Source organism: Dicentrarchus labrax, unplaced genomic scaffold (assembly GCF_905237075.1).
Source record: "Dicentrarchus labrax unplaced genomic scaffold, dlabrax2021, whole genome shotgun sequence".
Taxonomy (NCBI): Eukaryota; Metazoa; Chordata; class Actinopteri; family Moronidae; genus Dicentrarchus; species Dicentrarchus labrax.
Window position 1 is genome coordinate 10,332,362 of NW_026136723.1, and position 21,035 is coordinate 10,353,396.

Below are 21,035 nucleotides of genomic sequence, written 5' to 3' on the forward strand. Positions count from 1 at the left end.
TCTTCCTGTTGGAAACATATTTTATTGCCCCACAGGACAAGTAATTAAATCACTGGCTCAGTGCCTAAAATATGGAGCAGAGCAGCCTAACAGTTACTAAGATAATCTGTGATTAGATGGTCACATTTTCAATGATTGCACTCGGCATTGTCCTTGTCAACAGTAATGTCAATGCTGAACCCCTCTTTGCTCAATAGATGTAAGTGGTTCTGAGTAAGTGAGAGTGAGTTCAGTGTAAATGTATGTACCTAATGGATTCCTTCTCCACACATCAGCCTCTTCTTTGCTGTGCCAGCACAAGAACTGCAGACACAACAGTCGAGCTGCACAGGAGAACAAATGAGTCTACATGTAGTACACTGGAACAAGAGATGGTGTCATTTTATATGAGCAGCACAAATCATGAGCATGATTTCAGTCATTCATGACTGGTTTATGACTAGTTTTATGGCCCATAACTCTTTCATTATTCATTAGCGTAAATGGATGAAGCAGACAGGCAGAAAGAGTGCTACTGGTGATTTATGATTCTGTGGATGAGGACAGTACGACAATTACTAATTTTATGTGTTTGTATGTGTGTCTAGGTTCATCATGGCAGAGCTGATTCAGACAGAAAAAGCCTATGTGCGAGACCTGCGTGAGTGTATGGATGTAAGTACAGCTTCACAACCCAGCAGTCTTAACCTGTTTGATGCCAGAGTTGTGCAACAATTTTTCACACAAAATTTGGAAATGTATCAGAACCCTGTTGAAGAGTTTGGTTGATTTTGTTTTTATTTTTTTTTAAATCATGTCTTCTTCTCTCTGTGCAGACCTACCTGTGGGAGATGACCAGTGGAGTTGAGGAGATTCCTCCAGGAATCATCAACAAGGAGCACATCATATTCGGAAACATGCAGGACCTCTATGAATTCCACCATAAGTAAGAATCCTTCAGGACTCTGTCATTCATGATTTAGGTTAGATAAAATTTTGAACTAGACTAGAAAGCAAGTATAATATCAGAGTCCAAGTACCATGATGCAATTCAGACCTGGATTAAAGTAAAATCGTGTTTTAAATGGTACGACATTAAAAACAATGTTATAGTAGCTTAGTAGCTTCTTATACCATGATTCCTCTGTAGTTAAGCTATATACACAGTGTTTTTCCCATTAGTTACTGAGATTATAGCATGCCGCCATGGTCTATTTCCCCCCGCCATAGTTTTATAACAAACCAAGAATATTTTTACACTTCTCTCTAACAATGTTTTGCAGCGTTGCTTTAACATGGCATCTCTCAATTACAGTAGAAGTAGACACAATCGATTACCTAGTAGACAATCTCCCCTTACTCCCCTTAGTCACACTGCAGAGACACAGAGACAGACGCTCTCTGGCACAGACACAGAGTTTATTTTACCAGCGCGGACCAGGTAATGCCGATGTCATTCATTACCATGGTGCTTTCGACCGTTTTGACAGTCTCCGTCATTAACAATGAGCCTCCTTCAAAAATCTCAAAACCAAAAAAAATTGTTTTAAAATAGAAATAGATATTTTTTGGGGTGCCAACCCTTCCGTCCCTGCTACACTGTAATCCTGTGGGAAACGCTGTATACAGATTGAAAGATGTTTTCATGCTTTTGCTGCTTCTCACATTTCAATCTCTCATTCTTTGTTTTGTCAGCATCTTTCTCAAAGAGTTGGAGAAATATGAGCAGCTACCAGAGGATGTTGGGCATTGCTTTGTCACATGGGTATGTATCATTTGTTCACCAGCATATGCTAGGTGTGCTTAAACTTGCCAATAATAATATTAGAGGACCTGTGTGTAAGACTTAGTGGCATCTAGCAAAGAAGTTGCAGATTGCAACTATTTGAATACAGCTCAGCCTTTTAAGCATGTAGTAGACACTAAGGTGGCTGCGAAACTAATCATAACCGTCAAAGGCCCAACATAGAACTGTGTTTGGTTTGTCTGTTCGGGGCTACTGTACAAATATGGCCGCTGAACGTGGTGGAGGACACGCTCCCTCTGTAGATAAAAACCGCTCATACTAAGATAAAGAAAACACAACAATTCTTATTTTCAGTTGATTATACACTAATGAAAACACACCTATGAATATTATACTCCATTTCTGCCAATAGATCCTCCTAAATGTGGACCTTTTAGCACAGGTTGTAGATTTTAAATACAAATTGTGGCCTTATAGGTTCATAAAACTTGCTTAATCTATTCACTGTCAGCATAATCTTTCAAGTTTAAACTGCAATCATTGTATCATCTTTCTCTCTTCATCTAGGCTGATAAGTTCCAGATGTATGTGAACTACTGTAAGAACAAACCAGACTCCACCCAGCTCATCCTCGAGCATGCTGGGAACTACTTTGATGTGAGTATCGCCTATGGCTGTTAAAATGAAACTTTGAAGCCCTCTCAGTTACGTCCAATCACATGACTGTTCTTCTCTATGCAGGAAATTCAACAGAGGCACCGACTGGCCAATTCCATCTCGTCTTATCTGATCAAGCCTGTGCAGAGAATCACCAAGTATCAGCTCCTTCTGAAGGTGACCCACCATACCAAGTCTCACTGCTGTGGTGACTGTCTCCATAGTTTCTTGTTGTCATGGTTTTTTCTCTCTCTCTCTCTCTCTCTCTCTCTCTCTCTCTCTCTCTCTCTCTCTCTCTCTCTCTCTCTCTCTCTCTCTCTCTCTCTGTGCGTGCGTGTGTGTGTAGGAGCTGCTGACCTGCTGTGAAGAAGGTAAAGGAGAGATCAAGGACGGCCTGGAGGTGATGCTCAGTGTTCCGAAGAAAGCCAACGACGCCATGCACCTCTCCATGCTGGAAGGTGATTAACTATTCATTATTTATGTTGCTGTCATCATTTACCTACCTTCTATACAATTCTAACTAATAAATCAACCAATAACACAAATCTCCATGCTAATATCCCCCTCTTCCTCCTCTCAGGTTTTGATGAAAATATTGAGTCCCAGGGCGAGCTCATCCTCCAGGAGTCGTTCCAGGTCTGGGATCCAAAGACTCTGATCCGTAAGGGTCGAGAGCGCCACCTGTTCCTCTTTGAGATGTCTCTTGTCTTCAGCAAGGAGGTCAAGGACTCAAACGGCAGGAGCAAATACATCTACAAGAGCAAACTCTTTGTAAGTAGACAGTTGTGAAAAGTACGTAATGAAAGAAACTGAATTAAGAACAATGTATTATCAGTAAGAGCCAATCAGGCTTTTGAGGGTTTATAGTGAAGTTCTTGAAAAGTTTGATTGGTAGATGACCTAATTAGCATTTTTAATGTTCTTCAATCTTGAACTGCAGTAGTTGTACTTAACAAAATGCAAGTAAATCTAATTGCCACTACTTGAAACACTTGAGACAGTCTGAAGTCTCAACTGTCTGAAGAAATCTCACTTTTATTTGGAGCAAAAGTATTTCAAACAGCCATTGTTCTGCAATGACAAAGTGAACCTTTTAGAAGACTACCATACTCACCTGTGAAACTTCTCTTTTCCCAGACGTCAGAGTTGGGGGTAACGGAGCATGTTGAAGGAGACCCCTGTAAGTTTGCTCTATGGGTGGGACGCACACCAACATCTGACAACAAGATTGTGCTCAAGGTAAAACATACTTCCTCTCATCAGTTTCCTTTCAAATCTGCTGTAGGGTTCGACCGATATGGGTTTTCAAAAGTAGCACTGAATTGGCTGGGGACTAAAACCGAACATAGTAACATTTTATTTGACATGCTTGATAATAAATATGTAATCTAACAGACTCCCACATTGGCTTGTTGAATGTCGCTCACAATATCTGATTGGGAAAAACCCCAATGGCCGGCCAAGTGTGTCAGTAAATCTTTATATCGGTCTAACCCAGTTTTCTCTCTCCTCTCTTCTTCTTATGTTCTCATCTCTCTGACGTCTTGTTTGATTGCATGAGCAGCTTTAAGGTGGCCCGAGAGGCTTTCTGTAGTCACAAACTCCTCTTCTGTCTCCTGGATTTGTTTTTTTCTTTCTCTCTGTCTTCTGTCTGTCTCTCTCTGCCAGCCTCTGTCCTCTGGTTAGATTCTGCTTTGTTCCATCTGTTAACAAACACAGGCACATCTGTATATCTGGGGCTGTGTTTTCTGTGGATGTTTGTATCTCTAATTCTTTCTGTGGGCTGACATGCTTCCACCAACGCCTGCTGACACTGTTTCAACCATTAACGCCCACAATCTCCCATCCTGGCTCCATGCCACTTCAACAAAGTGACGAGTAGCCATTTTCTCTACCAGAAAAATAAGCTTTTTAATCATCTGTACGCCATTGTAGAAGTAAGATATGACTATTTTAATTGAATCAGTTTGTTTAGTGTGTAGAGTGGTCTTGTGTTTTCCTGTTGAATTCTGCCACAGATGGGATAAAATTAGTGTCAGCCGTTGGAACAGCATGAAGCCAAAATCCTAACACATTTAATTCTGAGCATTACAACTTTATTATACATGTTGACTACCAAACTAACCGCTGAGAAGCAGTCATGTGGTATGTGCATTGTAAATGAATTGTGTCTCATTATTAACTACACATGTTCACACACACACACACACACACACACACACACACACACACACACACACACACACACACACACACCATCCATTACAATCTGCTACACATTTAATTGGCCTACAGTCCGCTGTCAAGGCAAATTGTCAGTGTTGTACGTTTCTATCATGTCAAACCATTTTGTCAGCATAAAAAAATGTCTTGTACATCTTCTAAAACCAACCCAGTGAAATTCTCTATTTTATATTTTAAATTCAAAGCTAAGTCAGGGATCCAAACATGGAGCGATGGTGAGTACAAACTATCCCACAACACAGCCCTCAGCCACTTCTCACAAGTCTGAAACACAAACTCTTAGCACTTCTTATCCTCGTTCTTCTTCTTGAACAATAGTTTAAGAACACTCTAGATGGGCAAAAGCAGTACATCCATAGCAGAAACACACTTAAACCCTAACTGGGGGTCCTGAAAGATTGTAGCATAAATATCCTGGGGGTCCACGGCTGGAGAGGGCTCATATAGAATATTTGTAATCTGAAAAATGCCTTCAATTGATAAGAGATGACAAGAGCTAAATTCAGACTTGTGTGAAACACACAGAGTGAAACAAGAATTCCAAAGGAAGTTCATTTCGTGACAACTCTAACTTCTGACTTCTTGAAATCGTTCCGTTATCGACATATAACAGGCGTCAAGCATCGAGAACAAGCAGGACTGGATCAAGCACATCAGGGAGGTGATTCAGGAGCGCACCATTCACCTGAGAGGAGCGCTCAAGGAGCCCATTCATATTCCCAAAGCAACTACAGCCAAGCACCACAAGGGGCGAAGGTAAGCATGTGACACCTTCAATTCAAGACGTTCTAAAGGAACAGAGAGCAGTGCCAATGAGGAACATATTGGTTTTAATCAAGTCAGTCACAAACACTCTGAGGTTCATTCAAGCTCACTTTCTTACTGATTGTGTGTGTCTGTTAGGGATGGAGAGGACCTGGACAGTCAGGGTGAAGGCAGCAGCCAACCAGACACCATCTCTCTGGCATCCCGCACTTCACAGAACACACTGGACAGCGACAAGGTGAGCCAACACACACACACACACACACACACACACACACACACACACACAGACTGATGACCAGAAATGATGTCCTAAGAAGAAGTGTACAGTCAGCAAGTTTCCCATAGGGATTATCTTTTCTCCCTCAGCTCTCCGGTGGCTGTGAGCTGACTGTGGTGATACACGACTTCATGGCCAGCAACAGCAACGAGCTGACAGTGAGGCGCGGTCAGACGGTGGAGGTTCTCGAGCGCTGCCACGACAGACCGGACTGGTGCCTGGTCAGGACCACAGACCGCTCCCCTGCCCTGGAGGGTCTGGTGCCCTGCTCCATGCTCTGCATCGCCCACTCCAGGTCCTCCATGGAGATGGAGGGCATCTTCAACCACAAAGGTACAGCATGTGGTGTGAAGGGTCAGTTTTGATGGAGGAGAGGATACTTTGTTCTGTGTTTTTAAGAACTTTTACACACTGGGCCTGAAATAAAAGTCTATTTCGATTATTTGTGTAAGTTTGTACATCACTCTTCCACAGACACTCTGTCAGTGTGCAGCAACGACTCCATCATGCCAGGGTCGTCCGCTACGCTGCAGCCGGGTCATGGCATCAGCTCCCACAGTTCGCCAGGGCCTAAACGACCAGGTATGGTCACCTGTGCCTTGCTATCTGTTGTGTCTGCTCTCTGAAATCCCATAAACATTCTCAACCATTTCAGAATCAGAATGGTGTCTCTTGAGTCTCTTGGCGTTCTAGTGCGGTTTCTAACTAAAAATATCACATTATAGCACCAAGTATTGGGGCGACTGTACTCTGTGTTCTACATAAAAAAGTATTTCAAATAAAAGGGTTTTGTGTGTTTGGTTTGTTGCCTAGGTAACACCCTGCGGAAGTGGCTCACCAGCCCAGTGCGTCGGCTAAGCAGCGGGAAGGCAGATGGCCATGTGAAGAAGCTGGCCCACAAGCACAAGAAGAGCCGCGAGGTGAGAAAGAGTGGGGAGATGCCGATGGGGTCCCAGAAAGACTCAGACGACAGCGCCGCTACACCTCAGGATGAGACTGTGGAGGAGGTGGGTGGACACATGATACCCTGTCGTCCCCTCACCATGTAGCAGTCCTGTAAAGAATTGTGATGTAATCTCTTCTTTGCCATCCCTGTGTGTTTTTGCAGAGGGTTCGTAACGAGGGCTTGTCCAGCGGCACATTGTCCAAGTCCAGTTCTTCGGGCATGCAGAGTTGCGGAGAGGAGGAGGGCGAGGAAGGCGCTGACTCTGTGCCTCTGCCTCCACCTATGGCCATCCAGCAGCACAGCCTGCTGCAGCCAGACTCACAGGATGACAAGGTGAGGAGAGGGAGGCTGTCACAGAACAGAGGGGTCAGGAGGGAGGGGGCAGGCAGATGATGAATAGGAGAAGCACAGGAGTCAGAGGGGACATTGGGACCAGGACACAAACTGAATTCACCTTTGGCTTTTAACATTTTCTGGGGCTACAAAGTTGCTTCAAAGTATTCTATAAATGTCGACGAAGGACACAGGTTATTTCTTCCCTTTTGGAATTAAGGCTGGAAGAATCTATATATAGCAATATTAGCCTAGATGCTATAAGAGACATCGACATAGCTTGTAGTGTTGTGTTTTTGTGGTCTTAAAGTCTACAGTACAGTTAACTGATAATGAACTTGTTTGGGCAGTTTTTAATCTAAGTGAGATGAATGTTAGTGTTTTTGGCCATCATACAGTATTTTCACTATTATTATTCCCAGTTCTTTAAACACACAAGATGTTGGGGTGTGCAGTGTTTTCTGTGTGCTATAGCCAACTTTGATCATACCGTCAACTTAAAAAGCTCTTTATTAGTGCATTTTCTCTTTCTGGTTTTAATGAGGAAGTAAAATAATGAAATTGGACAATAATAGCAGCTGAATACATGCTTTGTACAAGAAAATGTGCCAAAAGTCAACAGTGGAGGCAGCTTTAACAGCTTTTAAGCTGTTCTAATGAGCAGGAATTCTTATCAAATCAGTGACTGAAATTAAATCACATTTGGTCCAAGACCATTTCCATTAGACCATACATCAAGTATATTTTTTGAGACACAGGAACAGGTTATCAACTTCAGCTAATATAAGCACTATGATCATCATGAAGACTTCTTATACAGGTTCTCTTTCTTCTCATTGCTGTTATGATTTTTAGTTTGCGTAGGTTACATTTTCGCTCATTTCAGTCTCCCACTTTCCCCAAAAAAGGGCATTTCCTGACACGGTTTTGAGTGACTCCTTAGTTTCTGTTATGCATAACATTTTATCTTGGCATGTTGCATCATATTCTCCCCTCTCTTCTAAAGCAGAAACCAATGAAAAGTTTCAGGCACTCCAAGTCTCCTTCTCGACTAAAGCGGAGACTCCTCTGACACTAATTTCTGTTTCTCTTTTGTTTTGTTTCCTGGTTGTATCGTTTGCTGTTTGCCATGCTGTAGCATTACCTTGATTTATGTCCTGTCTTTGCTTTGTCTCAGTTTCCATACCTCTCCATCTGAAATGCCCCGCTCTTCCCCCCTCTGTCTATTACCTCAGTCAGTTCTTCAAATCTCTTTTTTCCCCCACTCTTCAGCTTTAAATGCTACTTGCTAGAGCCTTTTCCTTTGGTTTCTAAAACAGTTTATAGATTTAAAGAAAATGAAGCTCGCAGCTTTTTTTAGACTTAACTTTCTTCTTTTTATAACACACCTTTCTCTGTCCCCTAAAAGTCACTCTTCCTAACTTTTGTATTTTTCTTAACTCTTAAACATTCCTGAATTTCCTTAGTGCAGAATATTTTCCTTCCTTCTTTTTTAGTTTCACTCATTTTGACTTGTACTTTCTGCCCTGTTTCTACAACACACCACTGTAATGCAGAGTTGCCTGGCAGATGAGCAAGGGAACGATGGGAACATTTAGATAAAGATGGATGCATGTAGCTCTTTACTCTGAACGGAGGGCGATGTGGAGGTTTTCTCTGTCGGTGTTAGCGCAGATCTGAAGGCTTTAATGCCTAATATGCGTCAACTTATGTACCTTTCAAGGAAATCTTTAATTTTGGAATTCTGTTGGAATAACATAGGACAGAAAGCTTTTTTCCTGCATGTTTACCATTTATAGGCTGGTGGCTAAGTGAGGTCTAAAAGAAACAAGTAGATGTCAATATGAATGCAAAGAGGAAAGTCCGTAAGATTCCCTGTCAGCCCACCTGGATAATAATCTAAATATGACCCCACACTGAGGTGAAAATTCAAAAGTCCCCCCTGTTGCCATCATCCTCCAACCCTCTCCCTCACCCGCCCTGCCCGCTCGTCCTCATCTTCCTTTTACCCTCTGTGCGTTAACCTCATTACCCATGCGAGTAATTGGCATCTCTAAATGCTGGCGAGGCCAGAAGGGCACACAGCCTCACCCAGAAAACCTAATTGGGGAAAGTCTTGAAGCACAGCACAGCAAGGGTGAGAGTCTCCTCAACTATATATACATACATACATACGTATACCTTCTTTCATTCTCGCTCTGTTAGCATCCTTTCTTTATTTCAAAGGCTGTTCATCATCACCCAAGGAAGCAACGGAAACATCTTCCATTCAAACATTACTTTTTTTTCCCCAACCTTCTCCCCATCACCATTTTCTGACTTTTCACTTTTTTCCCATATCTTCATTTTGGTCACCTCTACTTTCAGCCTCATGTTTTTACCTTTTCATTGACAGTTTTATCTTAAATTTCATATACTTTTCCCTCTCACTTTCTTTGAACCTTCAGATATAGACTCCTAGCACTGGGGTTTCACTTGTGGAAACATATTTTTGGATCGCTACTGAGATTACAGCATTGGACATTTAACAAACATTTTCACTAAGTCATTCTCACTCAGATAACTAAAATAAAAGCTAATCTTGAATTTATTCTTAACCAAAGCATGACCTTTAACCATAAAATAATATTAAGCTATTTTGTTTGCTATACATTTATGGACGATTCCGTCTTGGTGAATGCAGGTTCACATTCTTCGGTTCAGTGAGCCTTGACGTTTTCATATAAAACAGATAATAAAAACATTTATTGTCTGTTTTAGTGATGATGGCTGTTTTTAAACAGCCGTTATTAGATCGGATTAAGTAAAACTATAGTCTGGTTACTTTAAATGCCACTATTCCCTCAGTTGGAAGAGTTGCATTGACACCATATTTAGAGTTAGCAGAAAGAGCTTTATGTATCATCAGGTTCTAATACTCTTTTTTTTTTTCTCTCAATACTCTCATCTCTCCATTTTTCCCCAGACCTCTTCTCGTCTGTCAGTCCGTCCATCCAGTTCAGAGACGCCCAGTGCCGCTGAGTTGGTGAGCGCCATTGAGGAGCTGGTCAAAAGCAAGATGGTAGGATAATGACATCACCTCATACATTATTTTAAATGGCTGTTTTTTGTCAATAAAAGTTGTCTTACATCAACTCAGTGGTCTTCTGAGATATTCATTGCAGTTAATTAAAACCTTTGAAATGTTATTTTGAAAGTGTTCAACTCCAGTGAGAAACCAGCATGTGGATTATGGCACCAACTCCCTGAAGATGCTGAATGTCACTTTATATGAGTTGGCTTGATTAACTGCCAAAGCAAGCTGTTTAATTTATATTCATGCTGCTCTTCCCCTTAAACATACAAATCTTTTATGCTCTGTTTCACACTATTTACCTCCTGTTTCTCCCTGTGCAGGCTTTGGAGGACAGACCCAGCTCACTGTCAGTAGAACAGGGAGACAGCAGTTCTCCCTCCTTCAACCCCTCTGACAACTCCCTCCTCTCCTCCTCCTCCCCCATTGAAGAGATGGACGAACGCAGGACCAGCATCCTGAAGAAAAGACAGTACGTTTGCTTCCTTCCTCAAAACGTTGTGGGATTTCTTTGAGACTGTCCCTCATTGTTTGTTTTTTCCTTGCTGTAGTTACATTCTGCTGGAGTTGGTTGAGACGGAGAGAGATTATGTTAGAGACCTCGGCCTGGTGGTGGAGGTGAGTTGATGCTTTATCAGCTGCTAATTTATCAATTAGTTGAACATTATCTAATAGATCTGACACTGAAAGTTTGCTTGACTTACCACAAAAACAACAGAATAATAAGCTGTTAGGAAACCAGTCTAAGTAGAATTTTAAAATGTCACTCAGCCTATTAGAATTAATTTGCTGACCTTTCCAGGCTCCCTGGTGTAAATTTGTGTTAATGTGTGTCTCCACCATAAGGGCTACATGAGCCGGATGAAGGAGGAGGGTGTCCCTGATGATATGAAGGGAAAAGACAAAATCGTGTTTGGCAACATCCACCAGATCTTTGACTGGCACAAAGAGTAAGTGAGGCACACATACAGAGAATACATGGCGTCCCCTGTTCATATTTTCTGGTACTGTAGCTTACTTCCATCTCTCCTTTCTGTCTTGTTTAGTTTCTTTCTTGGAGAGCTGGAGAAATGTTTGGAGGACCCTGACAGACTGGCGCTGCTCTTTCTCAAACAGGTTTGTCCACAGTGAATTTCCAACTTCTGCTTCATTTGCACATGCTTCTCTACATTTGGTCATGTTGTAATTGTGTGTGCTTTTTGTACCCAGGAACGGAGACTAAACATGTATGTAGTGTACTGTCAAAACAAGCCCAAGTCAGAGCATATAGTCTCAGAGTACATCGACACCTACTTCGAGGTATGAGCCCATTATTTTATCCTCTGAGACACATCAGATCCTGCAAACCATCAATGAAGCTATCGGCCTCTCAAGTAACCTCTGACTTATGGCTTTGTAGGACCTAAAGCAGCGGCTGGGACACAGGCTACAGATCTCTGACCTGCTCATCAAGCCAGTCCAGAGGATCATGAAGTACCAGCTGCTGCTCAAGGTTGGTCTGCTGCAATACAGCAGAGGGCGCCAGAGCTTTAGCTGCTGCTTATGCTCCCCTTTAATTGGTCTTGCTATCAGTATTATTATACAGTATGTCACTGTCATCTGCTGTCTATGAATGCACATCTCTGCTACTTATAATCTACTCTGATATTTAGGTGTAAAATGTTGAGTTTATATTTTCTTACAAATACATTGTCTGTTTTAGGATTTCCTGAAACACTCTAAGAAGGCTGGGCTGGAGTCTATGGAGCTGGAGGTAAGATAATGAGATAGGGCTTCCTAATCACTTAAAATCGAGTCAAACTTGTTTGGTTGTTGTCCCATCAACCTTTTGGTCATTTGTGACTCTTACAGAAAGCAGTGGAGGTCATGTGCATCGTGCCAAAAAGGTGTAATGATATGATGAATGTCGGCCGGCTTCAGGGATTTGATGTAAGAAATCACATTAAGTTATGAATGAAAGCAAGTTATACTCACCAACACAACGCATTCTTCACAGCCTGTTGCCTAACAAAACTTTCCTGCCGTCTTTCTTTCCTCCTACACCTGCTCTTTCCATCTCCATCTTGTTCATCTCCCTCTCCAGGGGAAGATCGTGGCTCAGGGCCGCCTTTTGCTGCAGGACACGTTCATGGTCTCTGACCCAGAGGGCGGTCTGCTCGGCCGGATGAAGGAGAGGAGAGTCTTCCTCTTTGAACAGCTGGTCATCTTTAGCGAGCCCCTCGATAAGAAGAAAGGTTTCTCCTTGCCAGGCTTCCTCTACAAGAACAGCATCAAGGTAACAGACATACAACAGGGGCAAGAAAGTGCACATTACATTATCAGTATCAATAGGTGTCAGGAGTTTGCAGCGCCCTCTGGTGGAGAAACTGCAGCCTGTGAAAGAAAAGTGTTGGAAGTTTACAGATGTAGATATACTGCTCAAAATGTTCTAGAGTTGTTTGGTTGGGACATTTCAAAGTCACAAGACAGAACCTCCACTGCTGTTCATGGGAGACTTTATTTTGAAGATGTAGTCATCTGGTAATCAGACACATTTTTTTGTAGTTAGTGAAATGTATACAATAATTAAAGCTCACTATTCAATTAACGATTTGCCTCCCCCTCTTTTGTTTCCTCCCGCACTCTGTAGGTAAGCTGTTTGGGTCTAGAGGAGAATGTGGAAGGAGATCCCTGTAAGTTCATTCTCACTTCTCGGTTGACCAACGGCACCGTGGAGTCCTTTGTGCTTCACTCCTCCCACCCAGGGGTGCGTGAGGTTTGGACCCTTCAGATCAGCCAGATACTCGAGAGCCAACGCAACTTCCTCAATGGTAGGCCCACACACACACCACACACACACACACACACACACACACACACACACAGATTAAGTTTACTGTTTGCTGACCCTTGTCTCTTTTATACCTTATCACAGCTCTGACCTCACCAATAGAGTATCAGAGGAATCATGTGGGTGCGAGCGGTGGGTCATGTGGGCCAAGCGTTGGAGCTCCAGCTGGAGGCAGCAGTGGGTCCAGTGCGCCCCCTGGAGTCGGAGGTGGAAGCTCCCAGGGTAGTGCCGTCCCTTCAGGGCCTCAGGGTGGCTCTCGTCGACCCTCCAGAATCCCCCAGCCTTCCCGCCTACCCCAGCCCTTACGCCACCACCCTGGGGCCGACCCTGACGGCCCCAACAAGATGTCAGGTATGAAACATCTCTGTCTATATTTGTGAAATTTATTTTCTCTGGCAAAATGAAAGATGTGACTGAGGTGTGAGTTGTGCTCACTTATGATCCAGGTTCGTCCCCTTGTCCTGTCCCTCCTCCCCTACATCCTCCAGGGGGTAGCCCACAGGGCAAGCGCCCCATCCAGACCCCAGAGGACCAAGCACAGACCCCCACTCCTGCCAGCGCTGTAGCCCCTATTCCCCGTGCCACGGTTGGGCCCCTGCCCTCTACACCCACTTCCAAACCAAGGCCAGGAGCCGTGTCTCCCATGGCCCCACCCCTGGCCACTCCTGCCTTTGGCAAGGACGGCCTGCCTCCTCCCCCTCCCAGCCCGGGCCAGAAGTCCGGATCTGGATTCTGGAGCTCCATGCCGGGCTCTCCAGCCAGCCGGCCTGGCTCGTTCACCTTCCCGGGGGAGGCAGGAGAGTCTCCAGTCCGTCAGAACTCAAACCAGATCCAGACTGGCTCTGGATCTGGGAGCCAAACCCACAGACACTCCACGCATAGCAAGGAAGCCGACCGCATGAGTACGTGCTCATCGGCCAGCGAGCAGTCCATCCAATCCACCCAGAGTAATGGGGTAAGACTACAACCTGCTGCCCAGTGTTGCACCAACTAACACCGAGGTAGAGGGAGGCCTGGTCTGTCTGGTCTGTCTGGTCTGCCTGCTGTCTCCTGTCCTGCTGCAGCAGCTCTACTAATCTGTCCCCTACTACACATCTCTGACAACCTTCACTGCTCTTCAACATCATCTTCTCTAGCTTTAGACAATTTTGAAGGCAAACTCTAGCACAAGTTTCCAGTGTCTACGTGTTTTCAGGTCCAAATCTCTCTAGTGGACCTCAATCAGCTCTTCAGTGATTTCCTTTCAAGGCTGTCTCTAGATTTCTTAACTCTGACAAAGCTTATACTAACACCTGACTTCCTCTTGGCCGTCCTTCACCTCCTGCTGTCTTCATGGTGTGTTACTGAAATACTTTTCGTGCAACTAACCTCTGACGTTTGTGGTTCTCCCACAAACGTACTCAAGAGAGATCCTGTCATTCAAGCTAATGTTCCTCCACTCGTCTTTGCTTGAAGCTGCAGAGCAAAGACGAGTGAAGTGGGAATCTTCATCTTATTGCTGCCTTTCTTCATCCAGTTCTTTGTTTTTTCCAAGAGGAAAATAATCAATCGCTATTTTCTACTCTTTGTCAAGACTTTATCAAGTGGACCGCAATCAAACATCTGTTTCCAGTTTGTCCTCTGCTTCAACATTTTCTCTCACTTTCCCTCACCAGATTTGTTTATATATCAGATTTATTATCTAATATTTGGCCCAAGTGAAGTCACAATTTGTTTGTATTTACAATTGTCCACATGGCCATGTTTCCTCCCTGTGGTGCAGAGTGAAAGTAGCAGCAGCAGTAGCGTATCCACCATGTTGGTGACCCAGGACTACATGGCAGTGAAGGAGGATGAGATCAGCGTCTCTCAGGGCGAGGTGGTCCAGATCTTGGCCAGCAACCAGCAAAACATGTTCCTGGTGTTCAGGGCGGCGACCGAGCAGGGCCCCGCCGCCGAGGGCTGGATCCCCGGATTTGTGTTGGGACACACCTCGGCCATCGTCCCCGATTGCCCTGAAGGATCCATCAAGTAAGAGCTCGGAGGAGTTAAAAAGATAAATTGTTTTTACTGCCATATACTTATTTAAGCTCCATCCCAAGTGGGAGGGATTTTTTTAATCTTAACCTTTGCTACGGTGCTGGAAGCATCAATGTGTCCTAACTGAAAGTGAAGAGCTCTGTATACTTAGATCCATGCAATATATCATTTTATTTAGCAAGCTTTCAGTCTGTCTGACCTTCAACTGAAGGCCAACATCAGTTCTACAATATAACAATAACAATACATTAGTACATTTGAAAAGGAACTCTAGTGTTTTATACATTTTGGCAACCCATGCTATCAGTGATTTGTTTTTGACTCTCTTTTTTTGTTGCCAGTAGGAAGTCTTCATCCTGGCACACGTCCCTGCGCATTCGTAAAAAGTCTGAGAAAAAAGAGAAGGATGCAAAGAAAGAGACCAAGCTGGAAAACGGTTACAGGAAGTCCAGAGATGGCCTGGCCAATAAAGTTTCTGTAAAGGTGAGTTTATCAGTATGCCTGAGGATGAAGTCATGCTTCTGCTCCACATTGCATTTTTCACTCTGACCTGCTTTGTTCTCTTTTCAGCTTCTAAATCCAAACTACATCTATGATGGTAAGTGCTACTTTGTGGAATTATGCTTATTTAACAAACTCAATTTAATTAGTATCACATTATCAACAGCTGAATTTTGAATCATTTGACAGGATTTAATGTGACTTTTTCCTCTTTCAGTTCCCCCAGAGTTCCTTGTACCTCTGAGTGATGTGACGTGTGACAACGGAGAGAGCGTCACCCTCAGGTGTAAGGTCTGTGGTCGACCCCGGGCCGCTGTCACCTGGAAGGGACCCAACCAGAGCAACCTCACCAACAATGGACACTTCAGCATCGCCTACAGGTAAGAAAACAGTCAAAACACAGAGTATCACAGAGTATCACTGCACGTCTTCTGGGTTTATTGTATGACACTGTGTGATAGGGCTGTCACATGTTTGAGGTAGCACAGTAGATTGTATACCTGACAAGAAATATGGTGCTCAATAGTGAAGATGCTGAATATTGAAATCTAATGTAAATCAACATGTTTGTGGTTATTTCAGTGATACAGGTGAAGCAACGCTGCGGATAATCGGCGTAGCCTCTGAGGATGATGGCGTTTACACTTGTGTTGCGACGAATGAGCTGGGCAGTGTAACGTCATCAGCCAGCCTCAGAGTGTTAGGTAAGAGTGCAGGTAGAGAACTACATATATGGTATCAAAACCTCCACAGGGGTTATTTGGACATGGATTGATTGTGTGTGTCATTTGTCTCAGCTGTGTCCACTGATGGGATCAGAGTGAGCTGGAAGGACAACTTTGAGTCTCACTACACTGAGGTGGTTGAACTGGGAAGGTAATACTCACCTTAATATCTCCATTTTTTACCAGTGTATGGGTTTCACAACCACACTGCACCAATCTTGGCTTTTGTTATGGCAGTTGGCATTCAGTTCTTTGTTCCTGACATGATTGATTCACTGACCTCGGAATCTTCTTTCTGCACACCAGGGGTCGTTTCTCTGTTGTCAAGCGTTGTGACCAGCGGGGCACTAAACGTACGGTGGCGGTCAAACACGTGAACAAGAAGCTGATGAGGAGGGACCGGGTGACTCAGGAACTTAATCTGCTCCAGAGGCTCCAACACCCCCACATAGTCAGCCTGATAGACACGTATGAAACCCCCAGCAGCTATGCCCTCGTCCTGGAGATGTGAGTACAGACCAAAACAAGCTACTGTTGTTGCTGTGCTTCTCTCTCTCTCTCTCTGTCTCTGTCTCTCTCTCTCTCTCTCTCTCTCTCTCTCTCTCTCTCTCTCTCTCTCTCTCTCTCTCTCTCTCTCTCTCTCTCTCTCTCTCTCTCTCTCATACCAACTGGTCGAGGCAGACGACCACCCACCTAGAGCCGAAGGGTCTGTCCTAGGTTACTGCATTTTAACAGGCAGTTTTTCCTTGCCCCCGTCACAAAGTGCTTGCTCATGGTGGGAAATGTTGGGTCTCTGTAAATGTTATAAGGAGTTCGGTCTAGACCTGCTTTATTTGAAAAGTGTCCTGAGATAACTTCTGTTATGAATTGGCGCTATACAAATAAAATTGAATTGAATTGAAAACAATAAAATAAACAGAATTAAATTAAACTCATGTAGACATGTAGCTCATTAGCTTGATCAGCCTTGATAAACGTTGCATTTCTTCCATCTGATGTTTTACCGTTGTGAGGTTTGTGTTTCAGGGCTGACCAAGGTCGTCTGCTGGACTACATTGTTAGCTGGGGGAATCTGACGGAGGAGAAGGTGGCCTGCTACCTACAGAACATTTTAGAAGCTTTACACTACCTTCACAACTGCAGAATTGTACATTTGGACGTAAAAGTAAGGACCTTCACCTTAATATTGTTTCCTAATATTACTGTCCTTGCAGCAACACACTGTGTAAAAAGGTTTGACATTACACACAAATTTCTGTACAGTTCAACGCCTGAAAAGATTTTTTTAAAAAGTATACAAAGCCAGGGTGCCTTATAGCTCTCCTGATAGAGCTGGTGCCCCATGTACTAAGGCTGAGTCCTTGCCGCAGCGGCCACGGGTTGGAATCCGACCTGTGGCCCTTTGCTGCGTGTCATCCCCTCTCTCTGTCGCCTTTCCTGTCGCTCTTCAGCTATTTTAAAGCTACCACTGTTTCCAGTTTTTATGCTAAGCTAACTGGCTGCTGGCTTTATATTTACCATACACACACTAGAGTGGTATCAGTCTTCCCATATAACTCTCAGAAAGAAAGCAAATAAGTGTATTTCCTAAAATATTGAGCTATTCCATGGAGACGTACCAGGCCTAATATTTTTCACACAGTAAAAGGTCCTAACCTGACATTCAGCTGTTCATCACGGTGGTTGAATACTTATGGTGTAATCTCTTTTCCCAGCCTGAGAACCTGCTGGTGGCCCACAGCTCCAGCGGCCAGCCAACGGTCAAACTCACAGACTTTGGTGATGCTGTCCAGCTCAACAGTGCCCACTACAGTCACCCCCTGCTGGGCAGCCCCGAGTTTGCCTCCCCAGAGTTAGTCCTTGGAGAGCCGGTGTCGCTGACCTCTGACCTGTGGAGCCTGGGCGTGGTGACATACGTGCTGCTGAGCGGAGCCTCCCCTTTTCTTGACGAGAGTGCGGAGGAGACGTGCCTGAACATCTGCCGGCTAGACTTCAGCTTCCCCAGGGATTACTTCCAGGGTGTCAGCCAGGCGGCCCGGGACTTCATCTGCCTGCTCCTGAGGACCGACCCGAGCAGGAGGCCTTCAGCCGGGCTCTGCCTTCAGGAGCCGTGGCTGCAGGCCGGGCCAGCTGACGGTCGGGCCAGGGCAGAGGGCTGCCTGGACACCTCCCGCCTCATCTCATTCATAGACCGGAGGAAACATCAGACTGACGCCCGGGCCATCGGAGGAGTCAGGAGCTTCATCCAAAGTCGCCTTCAGCCCCGAGTTTAAAGGATAGGATAAACACGTCCAAACCAACCCTCAGTCCCTGCTGCCTCCAATCTGATCAGAGCAGACAAAAGCATGAGAAACTGGCCATACTTCAGTTTGTTGTCCGATGCTGAGGCTGTAGGGGCTGCAGGTTTCTCTGGAATTGAGCATCTTGATGGTCTAGATGTAAAAGGAAGGAGAAATAATGAATGCTGATCTTATCCTCTTTCACAGAATGCTGATTTACAAAAGTCCTGTAGTCCTTTCACCAATTAATCTGAGACCTTGTGAGGGTCTTAAGCCAATCCGAGTTCCAACCAATCGCCTAAATTAATGGATGCCCTTGTCTACTGCTGCTTGCTGGTTTCAACTCAAAACAAATTTTGTAGTTAAGTGAACAAAAATAAAAAAAAATAAAATAAAACATTATGAAGTAATTTATTTTCCTTTGCAAGAGTTAAAGCTGATCAGAGGAGCCAATTGATCGAGCGTTGACACCACTGCACAGACGCAGAGCTTTCAGGAGAAAGTGATGCCAACAAAGCTAATGATAGCGCTGAGAGCAAAGCACCCTCCATGACGCTTGAGGGACACAGACATTGTGTCTTTTTGCTCTTTTACACTAAAACTGTAACTCAGAGACTTTTGAGAAGCAGCCCTTTCTTACAGAAACAATGTATACAAACAAAAGTACTGTCTCTACGTTTCCAAGAAAAAAAATAATTGTAGAAAATGCTCATCAGTTGAAAGTTGCTGTGCTACTTTGGACTCTGTAGACACCTGGAGACAGTGACTGAAGTTCTTTATTGAGACATTTATACGTTCGATCAGAGCTTTTTGATGGCTGCGCTTATATAATGTACTTAATCTAAGATACCATGATGACCATGTCGCAAGTAACAATGCTGCACTGTCCAATCTGAAAAGAAACAATAGACATCCATCGTTTGCTTTTCCTAGAACAAAACTTGTGTTGCGCAGATATGAGATGTTTAAGCCTTACCTTGTATATAGACTTCTGCCTTCTTTCCTCTCACATTCACAGCGGACTCCTGCTTTTGGATGGCAGGATGTGAGACTGTCGGAGCCTCAGTGGCAGCAGTGATTGCCAATCAGATGGGAGTGAATGTGGAGGCAGAGGAAGACAAATTACTGTAAATGCACTCATTGTATGTTATGTTTGATTATCATGTGCAATGTTGCGGCTTTAACATTTTATGCAACTATTTATGAAGACATCTGTTCTGTATCTGTAATAAATCTAGAGAAAAGCATGTACTTGGTACTGCAAGCACTGCTGGTGGTCTGTGTTTATTTGATCTTTGAGTGTTCTGACTGCCAGGTTAGAGGTCACAATCTACAATCATTATTATGGTTTGATCAAAAATAATTTAACACTTTTTGTACTGTATGCCTCTGTAGTATTGGTACACCAAAGTTGCTCTAGCTTTATAGTACTTAATAAAAAATGTTTTATTGTGATTATGTTTCACTTGAGTTAGGTAATCTATGACCATGTGAAATTATTGTTTACACTAGTTAAACACTATGTTGGAGCTTATTTGTTCTCCTGTGCTTTTTATTAAAAAGGCAGGGGATTAAAGAGAGACTTTGCGGTTTCATTTTAAGAGTCGAATGGGAGATTTTTGTACATCATTTACTAAATGGTGTTTTAACTTTATGTACCGATACTTTCTGCCAAAATGTTTCTTCCATAAATTCCTGTTCCTTATAAAAAATAAATTAAAAATACCCTAAAACAGCAAACTAACTGATTTTGGTTTGATTAGTTTACTGTCCTGGAAATTAAAACACAACATAGCTATGCTATAACCACTTAAATACATCAGTCCAATCTGGGGTTAGGATGTTTAAACCGATTCTACCAGGAACAGAAATCACAGTCCTCCATTACCTTTTTATTTATGTGAAAGGTGTGCACAGGCCATCAAAAACAAGGAAACTTGGACTGGATACCTCAGTGTAGAGTTTTTTTTTCTTCATTGTTTGTCTTTTTTGTCATGTTTGTTTCATTTGTTTTATGTTTGCTATTGTTTTTATGTTTTTTATCTTTGCATGTATATTTCTTTGTACAGATCATACATATTTTCTCTTGTAAATATTCTCATTTTGCCAGCAGTTATTTGAAAATTAAACATAATGAACACATGTTACTCTGTTACTACATTTTGTTTCTTTAACATTTGTTTTTGTTTTTGTGTTTTATTATTTGAACAGCTATATTTTACACAGATTTAATTAAAGTGGGAAACTAGCATAAACACTAATTTGAGATTTGACGAGTAGATAAAATCCATTTCCACCTACAGGTTTTATGACTGGGTGACATTTTGTTGGGCTGAGAATCTGCCCAGGTAGTCAACACAGTGACGTTACTGGGGCTTGATTTTTATCCACACATCAGGAGGGCGACTACCAGTTATAGGTAGTCTCTGGATGGAGGTCAGCCTCAATAATAATCACAAAAACAGGTCTTTTAACATTATGATGCATCTACAGGCATCATCAATACAAATTCATTATTAAAAAGGACCAATGTGTAGGATTTACAGGCATCCAGTTTCATATATCAATTAACTGAACACCACTCGCGCCTATATTTGGCAATCTGTGAATGAGAACAGGCTGTAAAGTGTAACTGATTGCCACGAAAAGGTCCCATC

The 21,035-nt window shown here is 43.3% G+C and overlaps 1 protein-coding gene across 5 annotated transcripts in view; it reads left to right on the forward strand.

Annotated features, from left to right (window-relative positions):
- The window catches only part of trioa (trio Rho guanine nucleotide exchange factor a), a 69,839-nt gene extending 49,314 nt beyond the window's left edge, over positions 1-20,525 (forward strand). The window contains exons 27-63 of one of the 5 annotated variants that reach the window (XM_051389615.1): positions 588-654; positions 816-925; positions 1,675-1,744; positions 2,294-2,383; positions 2,468-2,560; positions 2,730-2,841; positions 2,964-3,154; positions 3,521-3,622; positions 4,813-4,842; positions 5,241-5,383; positions 5,531-5,630; positions 5,762-6,005; positions 6,147-6,254; positions 6,486-6,679; positions 6,781-6,951; positions 9,917-10,012; positions 10,348-10,496; positions 10,576-10,642; positions 10,871-10,974; positions 11,071-11,140; positions 11,234-11,323; positions 11,424-11,516; positions 11,727-11,777; positions 11,876-11,953; positions 12,108-12,299; positions 12,654-12,834; positions 12,939-13,205; positions 13,301-13,809; positions 14,617-14,864; positions 15,218-15,356; positions 15,444-15,471; positions 15,592-15,754; positions 15,957-16,078; positions 16,172-16,250; positions 16,406-16,606; positions 17,126-17,264; positions 17,815-20,525. In XM_051389615.1, coding sequence (XP_051245575.1) covers positions 588-654; positions 816-925; positions 1,675-1,744; positions 2,294-2,383; positions 2,468-2,560; positions 2,730-2,841; positions 2,964-3,154; positions 3,521-3,622; positions 4,813-4,842; positions 5,241-5,383; positions 5,531-5,630; positions 5,762-6,005; positions 6,147-6,254; positions 6,486-6,679; positions 6,781-6,951; positions 9,917-10,012; positions 10,348-10,496; positions 10,576-10,642; positions 10,871-10,974; positions 11,071-11,140; positions 11,234-11,323; positions 11,424-11,516; positions 11,727-11,777; positions 11,876-11,953; positions 12,108-12,299; positions 12,654-12,834; positions 12,939-13,205; positions 13,301-13,809; positions 14,617-14,864; positions 15,218-15,356; positions 15,444-15,471; positions 15,592-15,754; positions 15,957-16,078; positions 16,172-16,250; positions 16,406-16,606; positions 17,126-17,264; positions 17,815-18,372 — 5,449 coding nt within the window. In that variant the 3' untranslated portion in view covers positions 18,373-20,525. Of the gene's footprint in view, positions 1-587; positions 655-815; positions 926-1,674; positions 1,745-2,293; positions 2,384-2,467; positions 2,561-2,729; positions 2,842-2,963; positions 3,155-3,520; positions 3,623-4,812; positions 4,843-5,240; positions 5,384-5,530; positions 5,631-5,761; positions 6,006-6,146; positions 6,255-6,485; positions 6,680-6,780; positions 6,952-9,916; positions 10,013-10,347; positions 10,497-10,575; positions 10,643-10,870; positions 10,975-11,070; positions 11,141-11,233; positions 11,324-11,423; positions 11,517-11,726; positions 11,778-11,875; positions 11,954-12,107; positions 12,300-12,653; positions 12,835-12,938; positions 13,206-13,300; positions 13,810-14,616; positions 14,865-15,214; positions 15,357-15,443; positions 15,472-15,591; positions 15,755-15,956; positions 16,079-16,171; positions 16,251-16,405; positions 16,607-17,125; positions 17,265-17,814 lie in introns of those variants that run through there. The other 4 variants (XM_051389614.1, XM_051389618.1, XM_051389616.1 and 1 more) reach the window with 4 other exon arrangements.
- Positions 20,526-21,035: the final 510 nt, after the last annotated feature.